General features: G+C 36.5%; 1 protein-coding gene across 8 annotated transcripts in view; it reads left to right on the top strand.

Moving 5' to 3' along the window:
- Positions 1-21,542, top strand: part of PLEKHA5 (pleckstrin homology domain containing A5) — a 236,646-nt gene that overhangs the window by 180,834 nt on the left and 34,270 nt on the right. For 6 of the 8 annotated variants that reach the window (XM_082636505.1, XM_082636500.1, XM_082636507.1 and 3 more), the window contains 3 exons: positions 19,880-19,942; positions 21,126-21,206; positions 21,340-21,489. In XM_082636505.1, the coding sequence (XP_082492631.1) occupies positions 19,880-19,942; positions 21,126-21,206; positions 21,340-21,489 (294 nt within the window). Of the gene's footprint in view, positions 1-14,035; positions 14,166-19,327; positions 19,364-19,879; positions 19,943-21,125; positions 21,207-21,339; positions 21,490-21,542 lie in introns of those variants that run through there. The other 2 variants (XM_082636504.1, XM_082636510.1) reach the window with 2 other exon arrangements.

Genomic DNA, 21,542 nt, shown 5'->3' with positions numbered 1-21,542 from the left:
CTCAGAACAGGGCAGATTGAGCATGAGTTTTAGAGCTGTATGACCCTGCTGAACATGTATTTGATGACTAGGAGTTCCTAGTATTTCGTGGAGCCACGTGCACATCATCTGTTTGAAGCCAGCGTAACAGGTCCCCATAGAAGCTGACTGTTATCCACTGCCTGCTGTTCAGCTGGGGCATATATATCCACTTCAGCAGGTCTAATGTGGCAAGTAGGGACTTCATTTTCTTACTCTTGTCCCTTATGAGGATTTCCTCCGCTGTCTAGTTCTCGGCTCCTGTAGTCTGGACCAGGACCGGTTTTACTGAGCAAAGGAATGAAGCTGGGATCGTAGAAACTAGAGCGGGGGCTGAGGAGAGGGAACTAGGCAAGGCCTCTGTGGATGAAGAGCTAGAGCAGGGGCTGGAGCTTCTTCGATCAGTCGTAAAGGGAGGATTTATAGGACTGGGGAGATGAGGCCATGTTCCCGTCCCTTCATCCATCTCCTTCCCTCCATTTGTTTCTTTCTTCCTCACTTGCTTTTTCTTTCTTTTTCTGTTAGTGATTGAAGAGCAGTTGTGGGGGAATTTCTGCCAGCTTTCCATGTAGGCCATGGTAACAGAAAATGAGATGCTTAAGAACTGAGATGAAGAAATGTGTAGGGAGGGATGGACAGAAGGATCTAGAGACGTTCAGCCCTTCACAGGCCTTTTGCAAGCACGCTGCCCCCTGGTGGGTACTGTTGAGCGTATACCAGCCCTCTTCTCCCTCTTTCCCCACCTCCTTGTCCCCCCGACCTCATCCCCCCCACAGCCACCAGTATGATTAAACAGTCCAGTAGCCAGCCTCCCCGTTACAGAAAACCTGATACAATAAATGGAGCTTGACTCCTACAGTTGTGAGCTTTGCTTGTGCTGGTACTGCAGCAGATATTTTTTCATTTTTTAAACATAAAATGGTAACATCGAATGTGCTTTCACAAATGGCCCTTAAAATTATGACATTCTGGGCTTCCCTGGTGGCGCAGTGGTTGAGAGTCCGCCTGACAATGCAGGGGACACGGGTTCGTGCCCCGGTCCGGGAGGATCCCACGTGCCGCGGAGCGGCTGGGCCCGTGAGCCATGGCAGCTGGGCCTGCACGTCTGGAGCCTGTGCTCAGCAACGGGAGAGGCCACAACAGTGAGAGGCCCGCGTACCACAAAAAAAAAAAAAAAAAAAAAAAAAAAATTATGACATTCTGCCTTTACCCCTGTCCCTTCCAGAGTCACGGTAGTTAACTGTGTCAGAAACAGCTGCGTGAGAACGGGAAAGGAAGGGACATTCCTCAGTCAGTCACACCTGTGCTGGGGATTGCCAGAAGTTCTTTGTGAAGAGAATATGACTATGCTATGATAATTTTATGAAATTCATTTGCCCCTCCCTACCCAGCCGGAGCTGTCTTTCCCCACCCCTCCCCAGCATGGAACATACCTAAGTCATTTCTGAATTTAGCATCAAATGGTATATTCTTTAACACCAGATGGCTAAAGGACCTTATCCTCAAATTTTCATGGAAAAGCTGGAAGTTTCTCCTAACAAACCAGTTTGCCATAGTACAAGAAAGGAAAAATACAGCTCAAGCATACCTGTGGTGTTCTTGTTGCATGAAAATGTTGAAGGTTAGCAAGTCAATAGCTCAATCCTTCTTTTATCAGCACATTTTTTTAAAGTATGAGCAAACGCTTGTGAGGAGAAGAGTCATTTTTGATCATACTAACCTCTAAAACATCTTGAAGAGTAAGCTGAAGTTTCTAACTTGCAAAAGTTTTGTAGTAGCATTCAGGTTTTATAATGTAATTCTTTTATAAAGATTAATATTTTATGAGCCGTGCGCTAAAACTACTAGTGACTCTTGGAAGAAGTCTGATATTCTATTAATATTACTGGTTGCTGTGGACCTTGCTCATCAGCATGCTTTCTGTATCCTTTCAAGAAACCACAATGTAAAAACAGGAACTCTGACCACTTTTAAACATACTTATGCCAAGGGAAATGCAAAAAGGAACAGTTAGCTGGGTGTATGTAATTGGTACTGAAACCATTCAAGGTAAAAATCTCAGTACTTTCTTGCCTTTTGTTCTTTGTGTTCATGAAAGACAGCTTCCCTATAAGGGGAGAAATGCTAACAAAATGATTGAAAAGATTCTTGATGGCTTTCATTGTTGTCCATTCAGCAACCTCATTCTATTGAGCTATTAAGCAAGATCCCATTTTCTCTAATATTTGAACGGGTCCTAGAGCTTCTATTTTTAGGGATGACTGAGAGCTACAGGAGGTAATGTTTCTAGGGGATATAGAAAAGGCATTTGAAAAAAGCAAACTAAGGAAACTGGAAAACTGAAAGAATATTATTTAACACTTACTAACCCAAACTAGTTACATAGTGTAGAATATCTGTATTTTCTTTTGCCGTGCTATTCAGAGCATTCCTGTCTCTCTCTCTCTCTCTGTCTCTCACACACCATTCCTCCTTTTTTTCTTTTTCTGTCTCTCCCTTCCTCTGTATATTTGATCATAGAAGTGGGAGAGGGAGATGACACTGAGAAAATTCTTAATCAGGATATGACATCATAATGGCAGAATATAAATAAATGGACAGTGGGTAGATTAGAATTTAGAAAGTGGAAAGATTTAATACATGTGTCAATACTCTGATCTCTCAGCCTATCGGATGCTTACCCATTATTATCATGGTTCTCCTGTGTTTCTTACCAGTGATTCATCTGGCCCTTCTTGATAACTGTTTTCACCCCTCTCAACCCTAACTGGGGAAAGTGCCCTGTTTCTTGGTGTTCTCTCATCTGAACATTCATCTACTCATTATTTTACTAGTTGTCTCTTTGTTACTTTTCATCTCTAGCCCCTGGGTTTCTCCCAGAAAACAGAGCCTGTGATGTGGGCTTCCTTGATGTGGGCTTGTTTGCAAGAAGTTTACTTTGGGAAGTGATTCCAAGGTACAGGAGTAAAGAGATTGAGACTGTATACTATCAACTGCCATAGGCAACTGGGGCCTCATCTGATACTTCTTGACAAACAAATAGAAACCCAGCTGAACTAGAGAAGAGTACTCACTCCCGTCTTCCACTGACCAAGGGTTGTCCCTTGAGACTAACTCTCTAGCACACTGAGGTTATGCATGCATGAGCACCCAGTGGGTTCCCATACACCCAGCAAGACCTGAAACCGAAGATGTGGAGAGGGGCCCAAAAGGCATCTAAAACATCTCTCTCTGCAGTTTCTGTTACGTAGTTAGAGTTGCTCACGGAGATCTCCATTTGCAAGTTCTGCCTTCAGTACATCTCCAGCATGTCCAAAATTAAGGTTGTTATCTGATCCCTCAATTCCCTGACCAAAAAACTGAAAGCAGAAGTGGTTCAAAATATTGGTCACCTTTAACCCCATTGATGTAATCCTTGGGGATTACATCATCCTTGGGGAAGAGGTTGGTGGACTTCGAGAAGGATTAGGACCTTTCTTCAGCTGTTTGCTTAGACCTAGAACATAAAGTGGGAAAAGAGGAAAGTGTCCTCCAGCTATGGCTCGGACAGCCTCTCACAGCCTGGTGGATGAAAAGAAAAACAATGGGCAGGCTACCTGGACGGACCCCCCGTGTGATGGTCCTTGGCACCCTGCCTGCTGTCCCACCACTCTGAGTGTGGAGATTCTACAACTTTAAAAAAATGGCAGAATTAAGTCATCCAGCCTCCTGGAGCTGTATTACATTCTCCTAATATTTCATGTGCCCAACACCAACTCATGTTAAAGCTAACAGTACCTTGAAACCGGAGTTAAAAGTACTTTCAAAACACTTTTACTGAAAATGGGAAAAATCATGCGATTCTGTAGAACCATCCTGAACAGATTTTACTTTAGCTGATACATAATATCTGCATGGTGTTTAGTCAGGATCATAGAAGCCACCAAAACACCTTCCACGTACATACTAGCTCCTTGTTACCATTTAGTCAACAAATCCTGGCAGTACTCAAAGCACCTGCCTCATTGTTTTTCAACTAAACTCAGGAAACTTCAAACTCCCGGTTCCCTACAAAATAAAGTCTCTTTTTGGTTTGTCACTCAAGCCCTCATTTCATCACCACCACCCCCTACCAACCTGTGAAACACTTCCTCCCCCATAAACCCTTTTCTCCAGCCAGCGCCTCATCGTTTCTCAGATACTACAGAAGCACCCCCATTCTCTACAATGTGCACCTGCACAGCGTCTGTCCAACCTAATAGCTTAAGTATCACTTCACAGTTTTCAAAGTGCTGTTATATACCGTGTCCCATCTGCTTCCAATACTTGCCTCTGCAGCATGTGGCCAGTACTTTTATCCCCAGTCACATTGAATGACTTGTCCAAAATCACAAAGCTAGGATGAATACCTTGTATTAGTGAATTTTCTTTCTTTTTTTAAAAAAATATCTATTCTTCTATGGAGGTTCCTTAAAAAACTAAAAATAGAACTACCATATGACCCAGCAATCCCACTACTAGGCATATACCCTGAGAAAACCATAATTCAAAAAGAGACATGTATCAAAATGTTCATAGCAGCTCTATTCACAATAGCCCGGAGATGGAAACAACCTAAGTGTCCATCATCGAATGAATGGATAAAGAAGATGTGGCACATATATACAATGGAATATTACTCAGCCATAAAAAGAAACAAAACTGAGCTATTTGTAATGAGGTGGATAGACCTAGAGTCTGTCATACAGAGTGAAGTAAGTCAGAAAGAGAAAGACAAATACCGTATGCTAACACATATATATGGAATTTAAGAAAAAAAATGTCATGAAGAACCTAGGGGTAAAACAGGAATAAAGACACAGACCTACTTGAGAATGGACTTGAGGATATGGGGAGGGGGAAGGGTAAGCTGTGACAAAGCGAAAGAGAGGCATGGACATATATACAGTACCAAACGTAAGGTAGATAGTGGGAAGCAGCTGCATAGCACAGGGAGATCAGCTCGGTGCTTTGGTGCTTTGTGACCGCCTGGAGGGATGGGATGGGGAGAGTGGGAGGGAGGGAGACGCAGGAGGGAAGGGATGTGGGAACAGATGTATATGTATGACTGATTCACTTTGTTATAAAGCAGAAACTAATTAAAAAAAAGAAAAAATATCTATTCTTCCTTTAAAATCAGGAGTTGTTCTTGTACCTATAGAATAGTTCTATTTCAGTTTGCTGATCTTTGTTACCTGAAGAATATCAGCTCTTGGTTATATAACTGGTTATTCTCCTATCTTAACAAGATAGGAAAATGAAAACAAAATTTCCCCACCCCTCCTAAAATGCATAATATTTCTACAGTTCCACAGTTTATTTACAAAAGCAGATATTTTTATAAGCCAATTATTGTGGCTTTTGTTTGCTTCAGTCTTATTTTAATGTATTTTTTCAGAAAGTTCATTCAGCAGAGATTTATGGAGCTCAGTGTCAGGATGTTAGAGCTTGCAAAGTAGAATTGTAAATGATTTTCAAAGCTCAGGAAGGAAATAAAGTTGAGCATAAATGCCAAAGTCATTTCTGGGATCAACCTAAGGATGTGATTATGTAGTTAAAACATAAGCTGATAAATCTTTGAATTAATGGTAGGAATTCTGCTACTCAGTGCCAATTTTAACTCAGTAAGAATACAATTGCTATTAATAGAACCCAGATCCTGTATCTAGAAGATATTTTACTTTTGACTTAAAGCTCAAATATATTTTCCTAGTAGATTTACCCATTGGCCAGAACAAATACTTTTTTTTTAGCTAACAGAGATGTAAGATTTTCATTTTCGGAATGTTTTGTCCCTTTAAAATAGTATTGTTTTATGGTATCGTTTTACAAAATGCTTGCAAAGAAGAGAAAAATAAGACCATTTCAAACACAATATTTATTTATTTCCACAATAAAACATTTTTACAAAATGGATTTTGAGCTTTTTTAATATTTTCAGTTGCCTGTGGATGCCAGGAATAAAGATGGTGGCATCAGATAATACATTACTTAAAGTTAAAGGAACAATTGTTTAAAAAAATACAGTAATTAATAAGGAAAACAGATTTAAGCCACTGAAGTAAAAATCAGGTCTATAAAATGTATCCTGTAGCCAAAAGGATTTTAATTTTTTTTTAAATTCTTGAGCCTCATAGGTGAAAAAGGATGAAACTCACGGTAAGTAAATTATATATGTAAATTATTTGGAAAGACATTAGCTTAGGCCTTAAAAGTTTCCTTCAAAATATACTACAGGTATATACCTCAAAATGGTGGCTTAAAAAATTCAGCAATTTAAATAAGGTTGTGTGCAGAGATTGCTCTCCTTTTGTTCTGCTGGATTAGGGGTGTTTTCATATTTCTCAATAAATGGACCTTATTCCTGAAGCCAGTACTTACAGCATCAGTCAGTCTAGAAATGCTCTTTTTTTTTTCCTTCTTTTCTTTTAAGGAAATGTCAGATACATTTGACTTCTGTGTTAGTGTCGCAATTTGTTTTTTCTTTTTCTTTCTTTGTTTTTAATCTGTCTTTCTCCCTTGAAGAAAAAGAGGATATGTTATATGGTCTAGCTACATCATTTAAAGTACCACTGATTTTTCTGAATACATATAATAGTAATACTTTCTTAAAGTTTTACCTTTAGAAACCATATATAGCATAGAAGAGTTTGTTCTGATTGCTTTAAAATTTCCAAAGAAATAGACCTCCGTACTTTGCCCCATTGGCTATAAAGAGACTTATTTACATTCTTCTATTTAAAAAGTCACTTCAGATTTTCCTGCTTCCTGTTAAACAATGCGTGGTTTCTATAGGTAGTCATACCCTTCAATCTCAGGTTCTCGGACTTTCAGAAGTGCCTGGAATGAGAGTGGAAAGGCATTTACATTGTCATTATCCAAATGACCTGTTTACAAAGGCCCCTGCATTCCTCACAGCTTCACCCTGGGCATGTCAAATTCTTTAGCCTTTTATTTTTGCCACACATCTTAAAAGTTTATTGATCTAGACACAGGAGGACATTCTTGAGAGATGGATTCTTCAGAGATTAGGCTATCAGGGTTTTTGGCTATTGTTAAGACAGATTCCCAACTTAAAAATTCTTTTTCTAAGGTGTCTTTAAGAACTCAGGAAAAATCCATTTTCCATTTAAATGGAAAATGACAGCACAGAAATGGGTTACTAATGAAGGACAATAGCTCTGTAGGGCGGATAGAAATCGTCCAGACTTCTTGCCCCACCCCCAAAAGAGGGAGGAAGCTGTTACTGCAGAATTCAGACTCCACGAAACTCATATACTCGACAGAGCTTGAGCAGATGTTTTCCCTTATGGGAATGAGATCCAAATCTAGGGGGAAATTATACTTACTTTACTGGTCTAGAATTTCTAGACTTACAATCCAGTATAATAGCCACTAGCCATATGTGGCTACTTAAGTTAGTTACACTTTTATAAAAATAAGATTTATTTTCTCCGTCACACGGGCCACATTTCAGGGGCTGAGGAGTCATTGGTGTGGCATGTTGGACTACACTAATGGAGAACATTTCCGTCATCATAGAAAGTTCTGTTGGACAATGCTATTCTAGATGAATCATTATGTAAACTTTTCAAAGAGCAGTTAAGGGACTTCCCTGGCGGTCCAGTGGTTAGGACTCTGCGCTTCCACTGCAGGAGGCTCGGGTTTGATCCCTGGTCGGGGAACTAGGATCCCGCATGCCGCGCGGCCAAATAAATAAACAGCAATTAAGCCACTACTTAACCACTTCTTATACCTAAAGGGGGATTGGGAAATTAATCTTCCCAAGGATAAATTATATGAATGATTGTCCTGGCTTTGCTCACATCTCGTCTTTCTCCTTCCCGCCCCTCCCCCTAAAAATTATTCTGGAACATTTATCTCATGACTTACAATATCCTGTTCTTTCTGCATTCCTAGCTGGTCCAATTTCTGTAGAGATAGAGACTTTGAAACGGATATTAGAAGTTGCTAGGATAATAGAACAACTGGCAACTGGAAATTGGATTCGTAGTAATACCCTGGCCCCCCACCCCGTGATTCTGCTGAGTCCACTAATATTATTAATAAGGAGATTCAGTTGATGTTTTAAGGGGGTTAAGTCTCTTAATGCTGTATTTCATACAAAGACAAGACTATTTTAGTCTACATGCAATATACTTGTGTTTAGATCATTAGTTTGAAATTTTTCACCTTTTGATAGTTGCACAGGTATCCTTACCAACATTTAGTACCAACTCATCAAGATCTTGAAGAATTCCTTATTGGTGATGGTTGAATTGGTCCTCAATGACTTAAGTTAGTGCCAGGGTAGGACCATTGTTCTCAAGCCTGATTTCCTGTCAGACCTACGGCGGATCTTTAGAAAGACAAAAACAAAGTACAATTCTCACGGCTGTCTGCCCCCCAGCCCCCAGTGAGAGTTGCCAGAGCCCACTCAACCCTGACTGTTTTGAAAACTCCACAGGTGATTTATTTTTTCTCCTCAGTCAGGTTTGAGAACTACTGAGATAAATAATGACAAGGAACGCCAAAGAAAGAGGAGATGTCTGGGGTTTTTTTTGAAACATAAAACACTATCTTAGTGCTTTCTAACCTTTTTCCTACATGGCCCACATAGGAAAGTGACAGTAGGTGTGTGCACCTTGACAGAAACTTGAGGCCATGCTGTTGGGAGCGTGTTAGGCCCTCTGAGGACTGAGGTGGTCCCCAACTCCAGACACCTGGAACCCTTTCCCAGCCCGCAGGTGTCAGTAGGGAAGTTCCGCTCAAGATCCTGCCAGCTATGATGCGGTTGCATACAATTGTGTTGAGTAAGTTTTTTGGTGATGGGTTTTTAAATCAAGATATTTCTAACAGTAACATCAAAGGATGCTCTGTATTCATACTAGCCCAACATACCTCAAACCTCAGAAAGAGGCTAGAGTTAAGTATCTCATTTTCTAGGTGTTTTTTTTTTTTTTTTTTGCGGTACACGGGCTTCTCACTGCTGTGGACTCTCCCGTTGCGGAGCACCGGCTCCGGACGCGCAGGCTCAGCGGCCATGGCTCACGGGCCCAGCCGCTCCGCGGCATGTGGGATCTTCCCAGACCGGGGCACGAACCCGTGTCCCCTGCATCGGCAGGCGGACTCTCAACCACTGCGCCACCGGGAAGCCCCTCTAGGTGGTTTTTGTAAACATTTGGACTTACAAATTTCAAGTAAAAATATGTGTTTTTGTTGTAAACAGAAATATATTGGCATTGCCTAAGTGTATTTCCAAGATATTTCCTCTTAGGTTTTCTTATTTATTGCTGAAGTTAATTATGAAAATAGTGTCATCCCCAATTCATACATTCTCATTTTTATTATTATAAAATAGTGGACCTTTTATAATAGCTTTATAATTTAGCAATTAATTGGAAACTAAACCTGTATTACCGTTTAGTTCAAAGAAGGAATTAAAGCAGGAAGCGAAGCATTTAACTCATTTTCAAGTAAATTATTAAACATCCCCCAAGTACTAATTAGTCTTTCTCTTGCTCTGATTCCTTAAAACAAAAATACATTAGCTATTAGCAGCAGTGCCTTAATGCTGCCTAGGATTCTTGTAGTAGTCAAACCAGAAGAGAATTGCTGGATAGTCCTTTTTTTTAAGAACTTGAGCATGAAATTCTAAGGTGCTCATGGAGCATTATGTATTTGGTGGGGGGAGGGGGGAGTCATATTTTACTGCTTTAATTCAAAAGCTGTTGTATAAAGTTTACCTAGCAAAAGCCAGATAGCATGTGCTGTTTCAGTGTAAATTTCAGAGATGATCAGTTTCTAAGTTTTAAAATACAGATATTTCATGAAACAAATGAACCTGTCTACGAAACAAACAGACTCACAGACATAGAGAACAGACTTGTGATTGCCAAGGGGGAGGAGGGTGGGAGAGGGATGGACTGGGAGTTTCGGATTAGCAGATGCAAACTGGTATATATAGGATGGATAAACAACAAGTTTCCACTGTATAGCACAGGGAACTATATTCACTATCCTGTGATAAACCATAGTGGAAAAGAATATAAAAAGAATGTATATGTATATGTATAACTGAATCACTTTGCTAAACAGCAGAAACTAACACAACATTGCAAATCAACTATACTTCAATAAGATAGATCGATAGAGATATTTCAGAGGTGATTTAGTGAAAGAAATCACTAGCCTATTTCTAGGATCTATTTGGAGAGAAATATTATGGAAATACTGGTATTTCCAATTCAGTAAATCTGGAAAGAGTCAAATTTCAGGCAAATCGTTGAAATTGTTTAATGCGGACTGAACACCCATTGTGTGGGATCCTGAGTACTGTGTTTAGCTGGCCTCAGCTGTTGCATGCCATGTGCAAGGAGAGTGCCACCACATACGGGACCACTCCCCTGTGCAGATTTTTCTTACCAGCCCAGTCACCCTAACAGCCCTTGGTCAGGTGAGTGTGGTGCCCAGGGGAATTCTGAAATAGTTCTGCTGCTTCTGTCTGCAGATAGACTTATCCCATCTCTCTGACTTGAGTAAAATGAGATTCCCAAGGAGTATGTAAGCTGAAGAACATTCACTGTTATCAGATTACACTTGACTTACTTCAACACCTTGAGAAAGAACATTGTAGTTACTTCTGCCAAAAGGAATCTTTACACCAGCCCGTCACCTTCATGTTTTAATGGTATTGTCTACATCAGAGATTTTCAAGTTGCGCATTATAATTATCTGGGAATCAGGGTCTCTGTTCTTTTCAAGTTCCTCAAGTGATTCTGGGTTAAGAACCGCTGGTTGAAATAAGCTTGAACTTTGATTTCTGAAGTAGCCAATAATAAAAGGGAAAAAAGATATTAATAAGATAGTCATAGGTATTTACAAATGCATTAGGGCAGCTTACTTTTTTTAGTTAACATTTCTTCAGTTAATTGCTGATGTGGATACAGACTCATACGGCAGAATAAAGGTTGTGAGAACAGTTCTCTAGATCAGGGCCTCACTGCGCTAAAGCACTCCAACAGCTTTGAACATGATACAAACACATGTGCTAAAATTTTTTCTTAGCCTCTTTGTGTCACCAAGGGGTGTTTGCCAGAGGATATAGTTGTTCCATTAATCTAGTTTATTTGGTATTTATATATTTTTATCCTTGGCTCTCTAATAACATTTTTTTTTTTTTAATGAGAAAAGTAGTATCTATTCAGTGGAGAAAATTTGGGAAATGTAGAGAAGTATAGAGAAAAAAAAAATAATGATCTGGTCCCACAATTTAAAATAATTACTGCTAACATTTTTCATTTCTTTGCTGTACTAAATTGTCACTTTCCAAAGATGCCTTCTAATTTTAATATTCTAGGATTTGATATTTACATTTGAAATTTTACATAATGAAAAACAGTCAGTTCCAGAAGTGATCTCTGAGACACTCTGTACACTTTAAATGTTATTTTTTGTTAGACAGAGAAAGACAGATACTCCATGTTATCACTTATATGTGGAATCTAAAAAATAAAACAAACGAATGAATATAACAAAACAGAAACAGTCTCACAGTTGTAGAGAACAAACTAGTAGCTACCAATGGGAAGAAGGGAGTGGGGAGGGGCAAGATAGAAGTAGGGGATTAAGAGGTACAAGCTACTATGTATAAAATAAATAACCTACATGGATATATTGTACAGCGTAAGGAACATAGCTGATATTTTATAATAACTTTAAATGGGGTAAAATCTATAAAAATACTGAATCACTGTTGCACACCTGAAAATAATATAATACTGTAAATTAACTATACTTCAATTTTTAAAATTTAATCTTTTTTTTAATGTTATTTTTACTCTTAGTATTTTTTTAGTTTTTCTGTTCCTAAGTCAGTGTCTTCTTGCAAGATCCTTCTCAGTGACTTAATATTTAATGATCTTTGACAGGTAAATTAAACAGAGTCATTTTTAAATCACAAACGTGGCTTCCCTCTATAACATACATATTTACCCTCTCAAAGTATTCCACTAAATAAATCAAGCTTGATTACCCTTCTGCAGAAATCATACTGTCTCTTCTCCCTTTATAAATACATTTCAAGTAAATTCCTCAGGCCTAGAGGCTGAACACCAGTCATTGATCTGTACCATCAGATCAATCATTGATCTGCTCCACTTAAAGGTGGGAGCCGCCATATTGGCAGACCTAGCCCTTTGACAGTGGCCTCTTTGTAGTGCCAGATTTCCGAGACTCCACGGCAGTTTCAGTTTGACCTTGAGTGACTTTTACAATTGGATACTCTCTGACCTGCATTATTTCTTAAATATTCATATGCTCCTGACCTTCTTTCAAACCCCAGTCCCTCAACCACCTCCCCCCAACCCCCCAACCTCTGAGTCAAGTACTCTTCTGTCTAATTTTCATGGCATGCTATTGAAAAGTAGCAAGTATAGATGAGATTGCTTTGAAAATTAAAATTAAATAATATTAAAAATGAAGAGAGACTTAAGCTACCTATGTTATACAAAGTATGTATCAATGCAGTCAAATGATTGAGCCAAAACCAAAGGCAGTTACACTGTTCCAAGATCAACATTTGGTTCAAATAAAACAACCAGCGTTCCTTTAAAACATAAACTTTAAAATATAAAGAGGTCTTAAATTTCTGTAATAAATGTTTTTTTCTGCTAAAGAAAAATTTATATCTATAGTTGTCTCTTTATGTTACTTTCCAGCACTGTAAAATTTTTCCCTGCACTGCATATCAACACAGTTCTTACCTGTGTGCATGAGATGTCACCTATAAATGCCTTGGTCCCTTATTGGATAACATTGGGGAAAAAAAGTAGTTTGAGTTCAACCGATGAAGTAGATTTAACTGATGTATAGAAGTGTGAATTTAACTAATAAGTAAATGTGTAGATTTAAAAACAAATTACTTACCTTGAATAAAACTTTTTAAAAGTAGATTAAACCAGTCACAGGAGGTTTCTCATTTAACAACCAAAACAGGTATTATTGACATGAAACATTGGTAACTAGACTGAAAATAAAAATGTCTAGGTGTAACATTTTCAAGATTTAATTTTTACTTATGCATTTAATCTTAATATTAGTAAATTTTTGTTGCAGATTTAGCTAAATCAGTAAAGTAGCATTTGTTAACCATGATAGAAATGCTTATTTTCTATAATATGGGGGATGAAAATTATATAAACTAAGTATTACAAATTACAATTATAAACAGACTTGTCTGCTTACAAATGGTACAAACTTTGTTGGCCTTTTACCATATATATATATAAAACTGTCTTTTGAATGCTTTAATTCTTGAGTCCAGAGCCTGCTAAAATAAATATTTTTCTAGAGGCAGTAATTAAGTACAATATAGCTGGAAATGTGAAACATGGTTTCAGCCTTTTAAGGAGCTAGGGAGATTCACTTAGTCTTTGCTGAATAAATTTTAGTTTGCATGTCTTGGAAATCATTCTACATACAGTGTTATACTTTGAGAAAATCCAAAATAGAGTATATATATATATGTCTTTCAAGATTAATAAAATGTGTGATTGTCTAAGTGACAAGATATATTATTATATTATTTGTAGAGAACTAAAATTTTTCTGAATAACCTTATAAAGAACTGAATATCATTTTAAGCTTTTTTTTTTACTATATAAGTAATTGATTAAGTCATGCCATTTTTCTCCTTTTAAGTTTATAGGTTGTCGCCCTTTAGTTTATCCCTTGAATCTTGATGCTTTTATTATCTATTCTAGTATATATAGAAATATTCATTAATTGACAATATTGGTTATGTTTATAAAGTAAAACCTTTATTGTAATTAGTAAACTTTTTTATAACCTTGGAAGTATTTTATAGCATTTAATACTTGTTTGAAATGGTTTATATTAAGTTGATTCTATGCAACCTTGGGATAATATGTAAACAACTGCACTATTAGGAAGATATTAAAGTAGAGGCTATATTTACAGTGTCGTCTTTCAAATCTAGCTATGCTGTAAACTGATGTTTGCTGTATGCTCCTCCTGATTTGAAATAGATGAAAGAAAATGAACCTATTATCACCATGGTTCACACAATGATTGAGAACTCGGCGCTAAGACCCCAACTGTACCAGCAAGTAAGGTCTTGGACAGTGAATGATACTGCTTTATCATCTGCAAAATCCCTCAGTGACAGTTTTGGTTTATCCTCAGAGTTACTCATAACATTAGTCTTTTTCTTATTCCATTTTCTGTTTCTGTCTTTTTGGAAAAAACGCAATTCATCCGTGCTTTTCAAGATGCTGCAGTTCTTAGCATGGCTTTGCTGAACATTTTGCTGTTGAATATTAAGTGTGCCATTTTCCTGAAATTTTTGTGCAGAGTATTTGATTGATATGTACTTGGAGGTCTGCAGTACACTTGCAAAATTTTTACTAACTTGCCATTAATTTTGATTAACTCTAAAAGCATAACTGATTTTTAGGGAAAACTTAAAAAAAATTTCTTTTTCCTTTCAGGGGCTGCCTCCCTACCCCACCCCACCCCACCCCAATGTTTTAGGAATAGATTATATTTGTATGGGAGTTATTTAAAGGTTGTTTATGTACTGTGGTATGGTAAAAACTAAAGATAGCCATTTCTTACCATACTGGGAGTATCTTCTCCCCGTATTCTTTTCCCTCTTATGTAGTAGTCATCATGATCATCATATCTTACCCCATTCTTTTCCCTAACTCAAAATATGTGCCATGGAGTTGGCTGGCTTTAATTTAGGACCTTGGTAATCTGCAGATCTGCAAAAGAAGTCATGTTATACATTCCTCTCCAGTTTTTTTGTATTTCATGGTCTAAATGTTCTTAGCTGTGTGTTTCGCAACATCAGCTTCTTCCACTTCAACCCCCTCAAATTACTGTGGCCTACGACCTGTTACAATATTTTAAAAATCATACAGAGGGAGCAAATTAACTAACATGAAAAATGAATATACATTTTGATTAAAATATGTAAAAGCACCTGGTAAAAAGAAGCACCTTGAGCTCGCACTGGCTTTAAAGGCCTCTGGTTTGCATCGGGCGCCTTGAGGGTCTGCATCATGGGCCCTGTAAACTGGGAGACTGAAACAGTTGGTGGGTGGGTGACTCTTATTTCTGAGCACAGTTTTCAAAACATTTGAAGTATGTTAATGACTGAGCATAGTTTTTAATTAGCAATAAGGAGATAAAGTACTAAATATTTAAAGTTAAACAGCTTTTCTTTTCAAAAGAAAATGGAATCTTACCACTCCTTTTAAAGTCACCAGATTTTAGAACCTTGACACTTCATTCCAAAAAGCCACACTGACAACCTTAGCACTTGTTCTGGAATTGATACCTTTTTCAGTGTCTGAAGCTGTCAGCTTATAATTTTATATGATGCCGATTGATGTGAGATCAAAGGCCTTCTGTTTTAATAGGTTATGGTTTCATTTTTCACATTTTGCATATTTACAGTAAGAATGAGAGCTGGGATTTTCTGTTCCATTTGGTTTGGTTTTTCTTTTTTTATATTGATCGGTAATCAAGGTTGATGGTGCAGAAGTCATTGCTGATTGAAATCACTCAGTTGCACTAAACGTTCTTACTGGAGTCCTTCAAAAATGTGGAGGTATCTGAGACTGGTCTTATATAGCATCAGTAACCTTGAATACTGAAAGAGTAATAGATTCATATAAATATATTTCCTCATATTGATACTTGAAAGAAAAAAACCTGATATTGTATAGAACAGGAAGATCTGAATGTGTAACAGCAGCAGCCATGCCTGGGTATGACATGGGCAGCCAGGTCATCAATATTGACTGTCAGTGCTATCAAATCTAGGGAGTTTTTAGATGATACTTTTCTTTAATCAGCCAGTAGTAAAGTACTTAATTATGGCAGAGCATCATTGGTAGATAAAAGTGACAGATGCATTTCTTAAACTCTGTTAATATAAACTTCTATAAATTGAAATTACATCTTTTTTTTCCCTCCAGACTTCCATTATCATGTTATTATTCAAAGAAAATCTTTGTGAAAGTTTATATTGTACACCTGATGGTTTGCTTTTCTGACATTGCATTGCAATGCTGTGTTAATAGGTTCCTGAAATTTAGCTGAAAATAAAGTGGCAATATAGTGTTTTATGACCAGTTTTTCTGAATCATAGCCATTCAGGTTTTCTCTCAGGAGAACCTCTGTGTTTACATCTTCCTAGAAGAAGGAGGATACCTGAGAAATTACCTAGGCAGTAATTTTTTTTTTTAAATTTTTTGGCTGTACCACACAGCATACAGGATCGAGTTCCCCGACTAGGTATCGAACCCACACAGTACAGTGGAAGCGTGGACTCTTAACCACTGGACCACCAGGGAAGTCCCAGCAATTTTCTTCAAATTAGTCAAAAAAAGGGACCTAAAACTGAATCAAAACAAATGCTAAGTGAGCTTCAAGTTGAAAAACTCCTCTGCGTTTATTAATCATTCTACCACCTTTCACGAGTACAATTTTGTACCAGAATTTTTTTTTTTTTTTTTTTTTTGCGGTATGCGGGCCTCTCACTGTTGTGGCCTCTCCCGTTGCGGAGCACAGGCTCAGGACGCACAGACTCAACGGCCATGGCTCACGGGCCCAGCCGCTCCGTGGCATGTGGGATCCTCCTGGACCGGGGCACGAACCCGTGTCCCCTGCATCGGCAGGCGGACTCTCAACCACTGTGCCACCAGGGAAGCCCATGTACCAGAATTTTTATAACATACTTAATATCAGTGAAATTAATCACATGATAAATAATTGCTTTAAAGGTTACAGACTAATTAGCAAATACATACAGTCCGACGAGCATTTTTGAGTTTTCATAGAAATTAAAGTCTAATTTTATCAAATATTTCCCCAAAAGTCTTTTTTTGTGTTTTGTATGTATATTCATATGCTTTTAAAATATATATACACATATATATATTTCACATACTTAAAAAGGGATACTATAGAAAGTTGAATTTTAATTGGCAAAAGTGATTTTGTTTTAACTTAATGCCAAACCAGTTTTTAAAAAGATTATAAGATACCTTACTATGAAAAAGTTCTGACTTTCTAAATATAATATACATATCCTTATATAGTCAGTAGTCTGTATAATACGCTTCTCACATTGAAGCTTGAGCACTGTTCAAGCTTATATAATTACTATGTAGCCCCCTTTCACTTACTTTTCTAGTGTTGCTGAGGTACCTCAAACAAAGGTATTCAAACTCAGAGCTTTTTTGCTAAAGATGAGTTTGAAAAATTCCAAGAAGTATTGCCATGAAACATTATTTCATGCAGAACTTGAGTTAATCAGAATATTCATGAAATTACATTTTTCTTATTAGTAGAATTTTCATATTGAGGACAAAATAGTAAACTTCAATTCTAGATGGAAATTTTTTTAATAAATTATATTCAGGAATTCCCTGGCTGTCCAGTGGTTAGGACTCTGTGCTTTCACTGCCATGGCCCGGGTTCAGTCGCTGGTCGGGGAACTAAGATCCTGCAAGCCATGCGGCATGACCAAAAAATGAATTTTTTAAATAAATAAATAAATTATATTCATCTTTTCTTAAGAAAAACTTCAGTCATTATTATCAGTAATGGGAAATAGTCCATGCTTACAAGTTAATTATTTAAAGAATAATCTTGTTTTCTTATGCTTTCCTTCTGACAGGCAAAAGAAATGAATTCAATATAGTGGAAGGTTGATTATTTTAAGATTTTTATTAGTTGATATTTAATTATCTTTATTGAATAAGTTGATAAAAGGTTTAAATAAATTTTCCTTGGTACCAAAGATATAGGTACAACAAAATAAATCTAATTTATATGTGTAATATTATTTCTATGGCTTTAAGGAGATACCACTCTAAAGTTATAAGTACACAGTACACATCTTTCTTTTTTATAATATGCCAACTGATATGAAAATGAATATGCAGTAAGATTCCCTAAATAAAAATATTATACCATTACCCTAAATATTTCTTACAAATTACTAAGTTTCCATTTTAAAATACTTGTCTTTTTTTCTTTTGACCCTGGGATATAGGGTACAAAGCATATTTTAATCTAGATATAGCACTAGCCACTAGTTATGTTCAAATTATGCATTCCATGGTTTAGTAAAGCTGTTTGGCGTTTAACTTTAAATATTAAATAAGCAAAGTATATGTAGACATTTAGTAGCTAAGGCTTTACATCTTTTTTTTCTTAAAAATGAGAAATACTGATTTTAGCATCATCTCACATTTTTTATTCTGGATCTAAGCATTTTAAAACTTATTTTTCATTACTTCCTTTTTTCAAGTGGGAATATAAATTATTTTCTTGGATCTAGGTGCTTTAATTTAGAATGACAATTGACGCTTCTCAGGACATATTCAGTGGTCTTTATTTTAAAATAGTGCACAAATATTCTGACTTCTGTCTTTAAATTCATTTTTCATGTGATGTTCACGTCTATGAAAGTTTTGTGGCTTATAATCACTGTGTATACCCCTAAGTAGTCACAGAATCATTTGCATGAGGTACGTGAAAGCAATGTCTTGAAGTGAAACATGGAAATCCAGGATTTATTATTGTATGTTTGGAATGCTTACATTTTTAATCTCCTGATTCCCACATTCCTAGATCCACTTAAAGTTATCTACTGTTTAAATTTTGCCTCTTGAGATGTAAATGTCAAGCAGTTTTTTACAGACAGGTCATATATAGTTGTAACTTTTACATTCTTGTGCATTTGTATATGTATATACGAAATTTAATTTTCCAATCTAGAATGTAGTTGGGATACATTACTCCTATCCCCGCTTTGAGAAAAAGTGTACCATTTAGTAAACATGCAATAAGCCCCAATTACATTTTCCTACTATGTTTTTGTTACTGTCTAGCAGTCAATATAAAGTTAAAAGACAAGGGAGAGAGTGCAGTTTTGCCTGCAGAGGTGCTATGATGTGACCTGGGGTATAACTGACTGGGATGGCTTATTGGAATCTTGGTAAACACCATCAGAAATGAGGATTTGCCTGACCAAAAGATATTTGGAAGAAGCTGAAAAAAGGATGTTTAAATACACTGAATAATAATTCACTACATTATAATGAAGCAAATGGTGTCAGCAAACACATAACCAACTTTTTATGCAATTTGACTGTCCATAGTTTATAACGTAGGCTTTCAGTTTTAAGAGGTTTTTGAGTGCTTTACCTCTTTTCGATTAAACCCATCCTTTTCCTCCATTATCTTTTAGTTCTTAAGACAGAGGAACAAGATAAGTCTATATTGTGTATGTGTGTTTATATATTATGTATATGTATACAATGTGTTATAGGTTTTGTTAATAAAATTGTACTAAGATGTGTTGGCATCTGAGTGTACACATACACAGTTGTGTGATTATGTGTATACCGTGAAGGTACGGTTTTGACTGTTGAAATATGCCTGATTCAGAATTTGATTCAACACAGTTGCTACGATTGTATTTGTCAATTTTTCATTTAAATAATGTGTGTCTTGCAAATGGAAAATGTAAGGTGCTGTATGATTTTGTTTGGCCAGCTTATTATTTTGTTTGACAAGCCTAAGTTAACATCATTCTTATGTATCTTGCATATTGTATCACTGTTAAATAATTTTCTATTTTTGTAATGATCTGTGTTTGAATTAAACTTCTAAAAGTATAAGAATCATTAAAAACCCATTTTTGTTACTGTTATATAAATCTAAAATATTAACTATAAGCTAATTAAATGTGTATTTTTTAATTATTTTTAAAGTTGCTCTATGACATTTTCCCTTATAGCTGTCACAGGATGAATGTAGAGGCACATTATACAAATACAGACCTGAAGAAGTAGATATTGATGTACGTATTTGCATGCGATATATTATCAATGCTCTGTCATAGTTTCTGGCAAAACACTGGAACTAAGCATGACAAAAAAATTTCCGCTTCCTCTCCTGCCGTCCAAAATGACATCAAATAAGTAACATTTTCTTTTTTTGCGCCAATTAAATCCTCACCTCCTTATTTATTCCCTGCCCACCCCACGCCCATAGTTAGCAGCTGAACATAATTTAGAATCATTTAAATGAAAGTAAAGACTATTTCTGATATAAAATTATGCAGGATTGGAGACAAAGTAAAATTGTCATCTATACAAAGTATTGGCCTCAAGAAATTCCGTCACTGCATCCTTTGTTGTTGTTGTTAATCATATTTTACATCACTGACGTCCCTATTTATATCTCATTCTCCCCTCCTTTCCCCTGGTTTTATTCCATTGAATTGTACCTCTTTCTCATTTCAATTGTATCCCATCTGATGTTGCTTGAGTTGTGTTGTCTAACAAAGATAAGGTGGTTACTTTAATGGATAAATGGCAAAGAAAGTGGAATCTCAAATTTCTTGCTTTCTTATCATTATGCAATAATGTTTGGGACATAGTTACAGTTTGTCCAGGGTTTTTATTTTCAGACATGCAGTGAACTGGTTTATTGCGGGACTGAAATTTTATTAAAGTACCCGCTCATATTTTTATAATTTAATAAATTGGGGTATTAACCTTAAAACTATTGAAAGTGATTTTTCTCCATTAGCAATGTTTTTATTTGTATTATTGTAGTTAGAAGCGATTTTTCTGAAGAACATAAGAACATAATTTTAAAAATATAAAAACAGAATCCAGTCTGTGTTTTAATTTAAGGACTGCATAATTACTTAACCTGTCCAGCAGTTTGTAGAGAAAATATCTTAACGACATTAAAATGGTTCATTAAAGTCATATGAGACTGCCTGATTACTAAGAATCTTTTGAATTATATAGGTTAAATAGTATGGTTGAAAATGCTTTTTTACTCTATATGCATTTTTTAAGCATTCTATCTTTATAAACTATATTTTAGTTTTTATTTTACTGATTGAAATAAAGGCTGACCTAATTAGCTATTCTATGGCTGTTTTAAATGTGTTTTTTTTATTATGCCTAAATCCAATTACAGGGAAAATTAAAAATTGCTAACAAAAGATGTCTTCCCTTGTAACCTAGGTCAAGTTAAGCCGATTATGCGAGCAAGATAAAGTGGTACATGCTCTGGAAGAGAAACTTCAGCAACTCCACAAGGAGAAAGTAGGACAATTATGTTTATTATCTACAATTGATGTTACTTTATATCATTATTATCAGGACACTGATAACTAAAGTAAAAAAGAATTAATTCGATGATGCAGAATATTAAGCGTAATCATTTTTATTATAATAGTACACGCTTGAGCAAGCTTTGCTGTCAGCCAGCCAAGAGATAGAAATGAATGCAGATAACCCAGCAGCCATTCAGACCGTGGTGATACAGAGGGACGATTTACAAAATGGACTGCTTAGCACGTGTCGAGAACTCTCTCGAGCCACTGCCGTAAGTAGCAGATTTTCTGTCCTAGTAAGAGTCGCTGGAATGTTATGTAGTTC

This window comes from Mesoplodon mirus (genome assembly GCF_964341445.2).
Source record: "Mesoplodon mirus genome assembly, chromosome: 11".
NCBI lineage: Eukaryota > Metazoa > Chordata > Mammalia > Artiodactyla > Ziphiidae > Mesoplodon > Mesoplodon mirus.
Note: the sequence above shows the minus strand (reverse complement) of the source record. Positions and strands in the feature narration are given on the sequence as shown.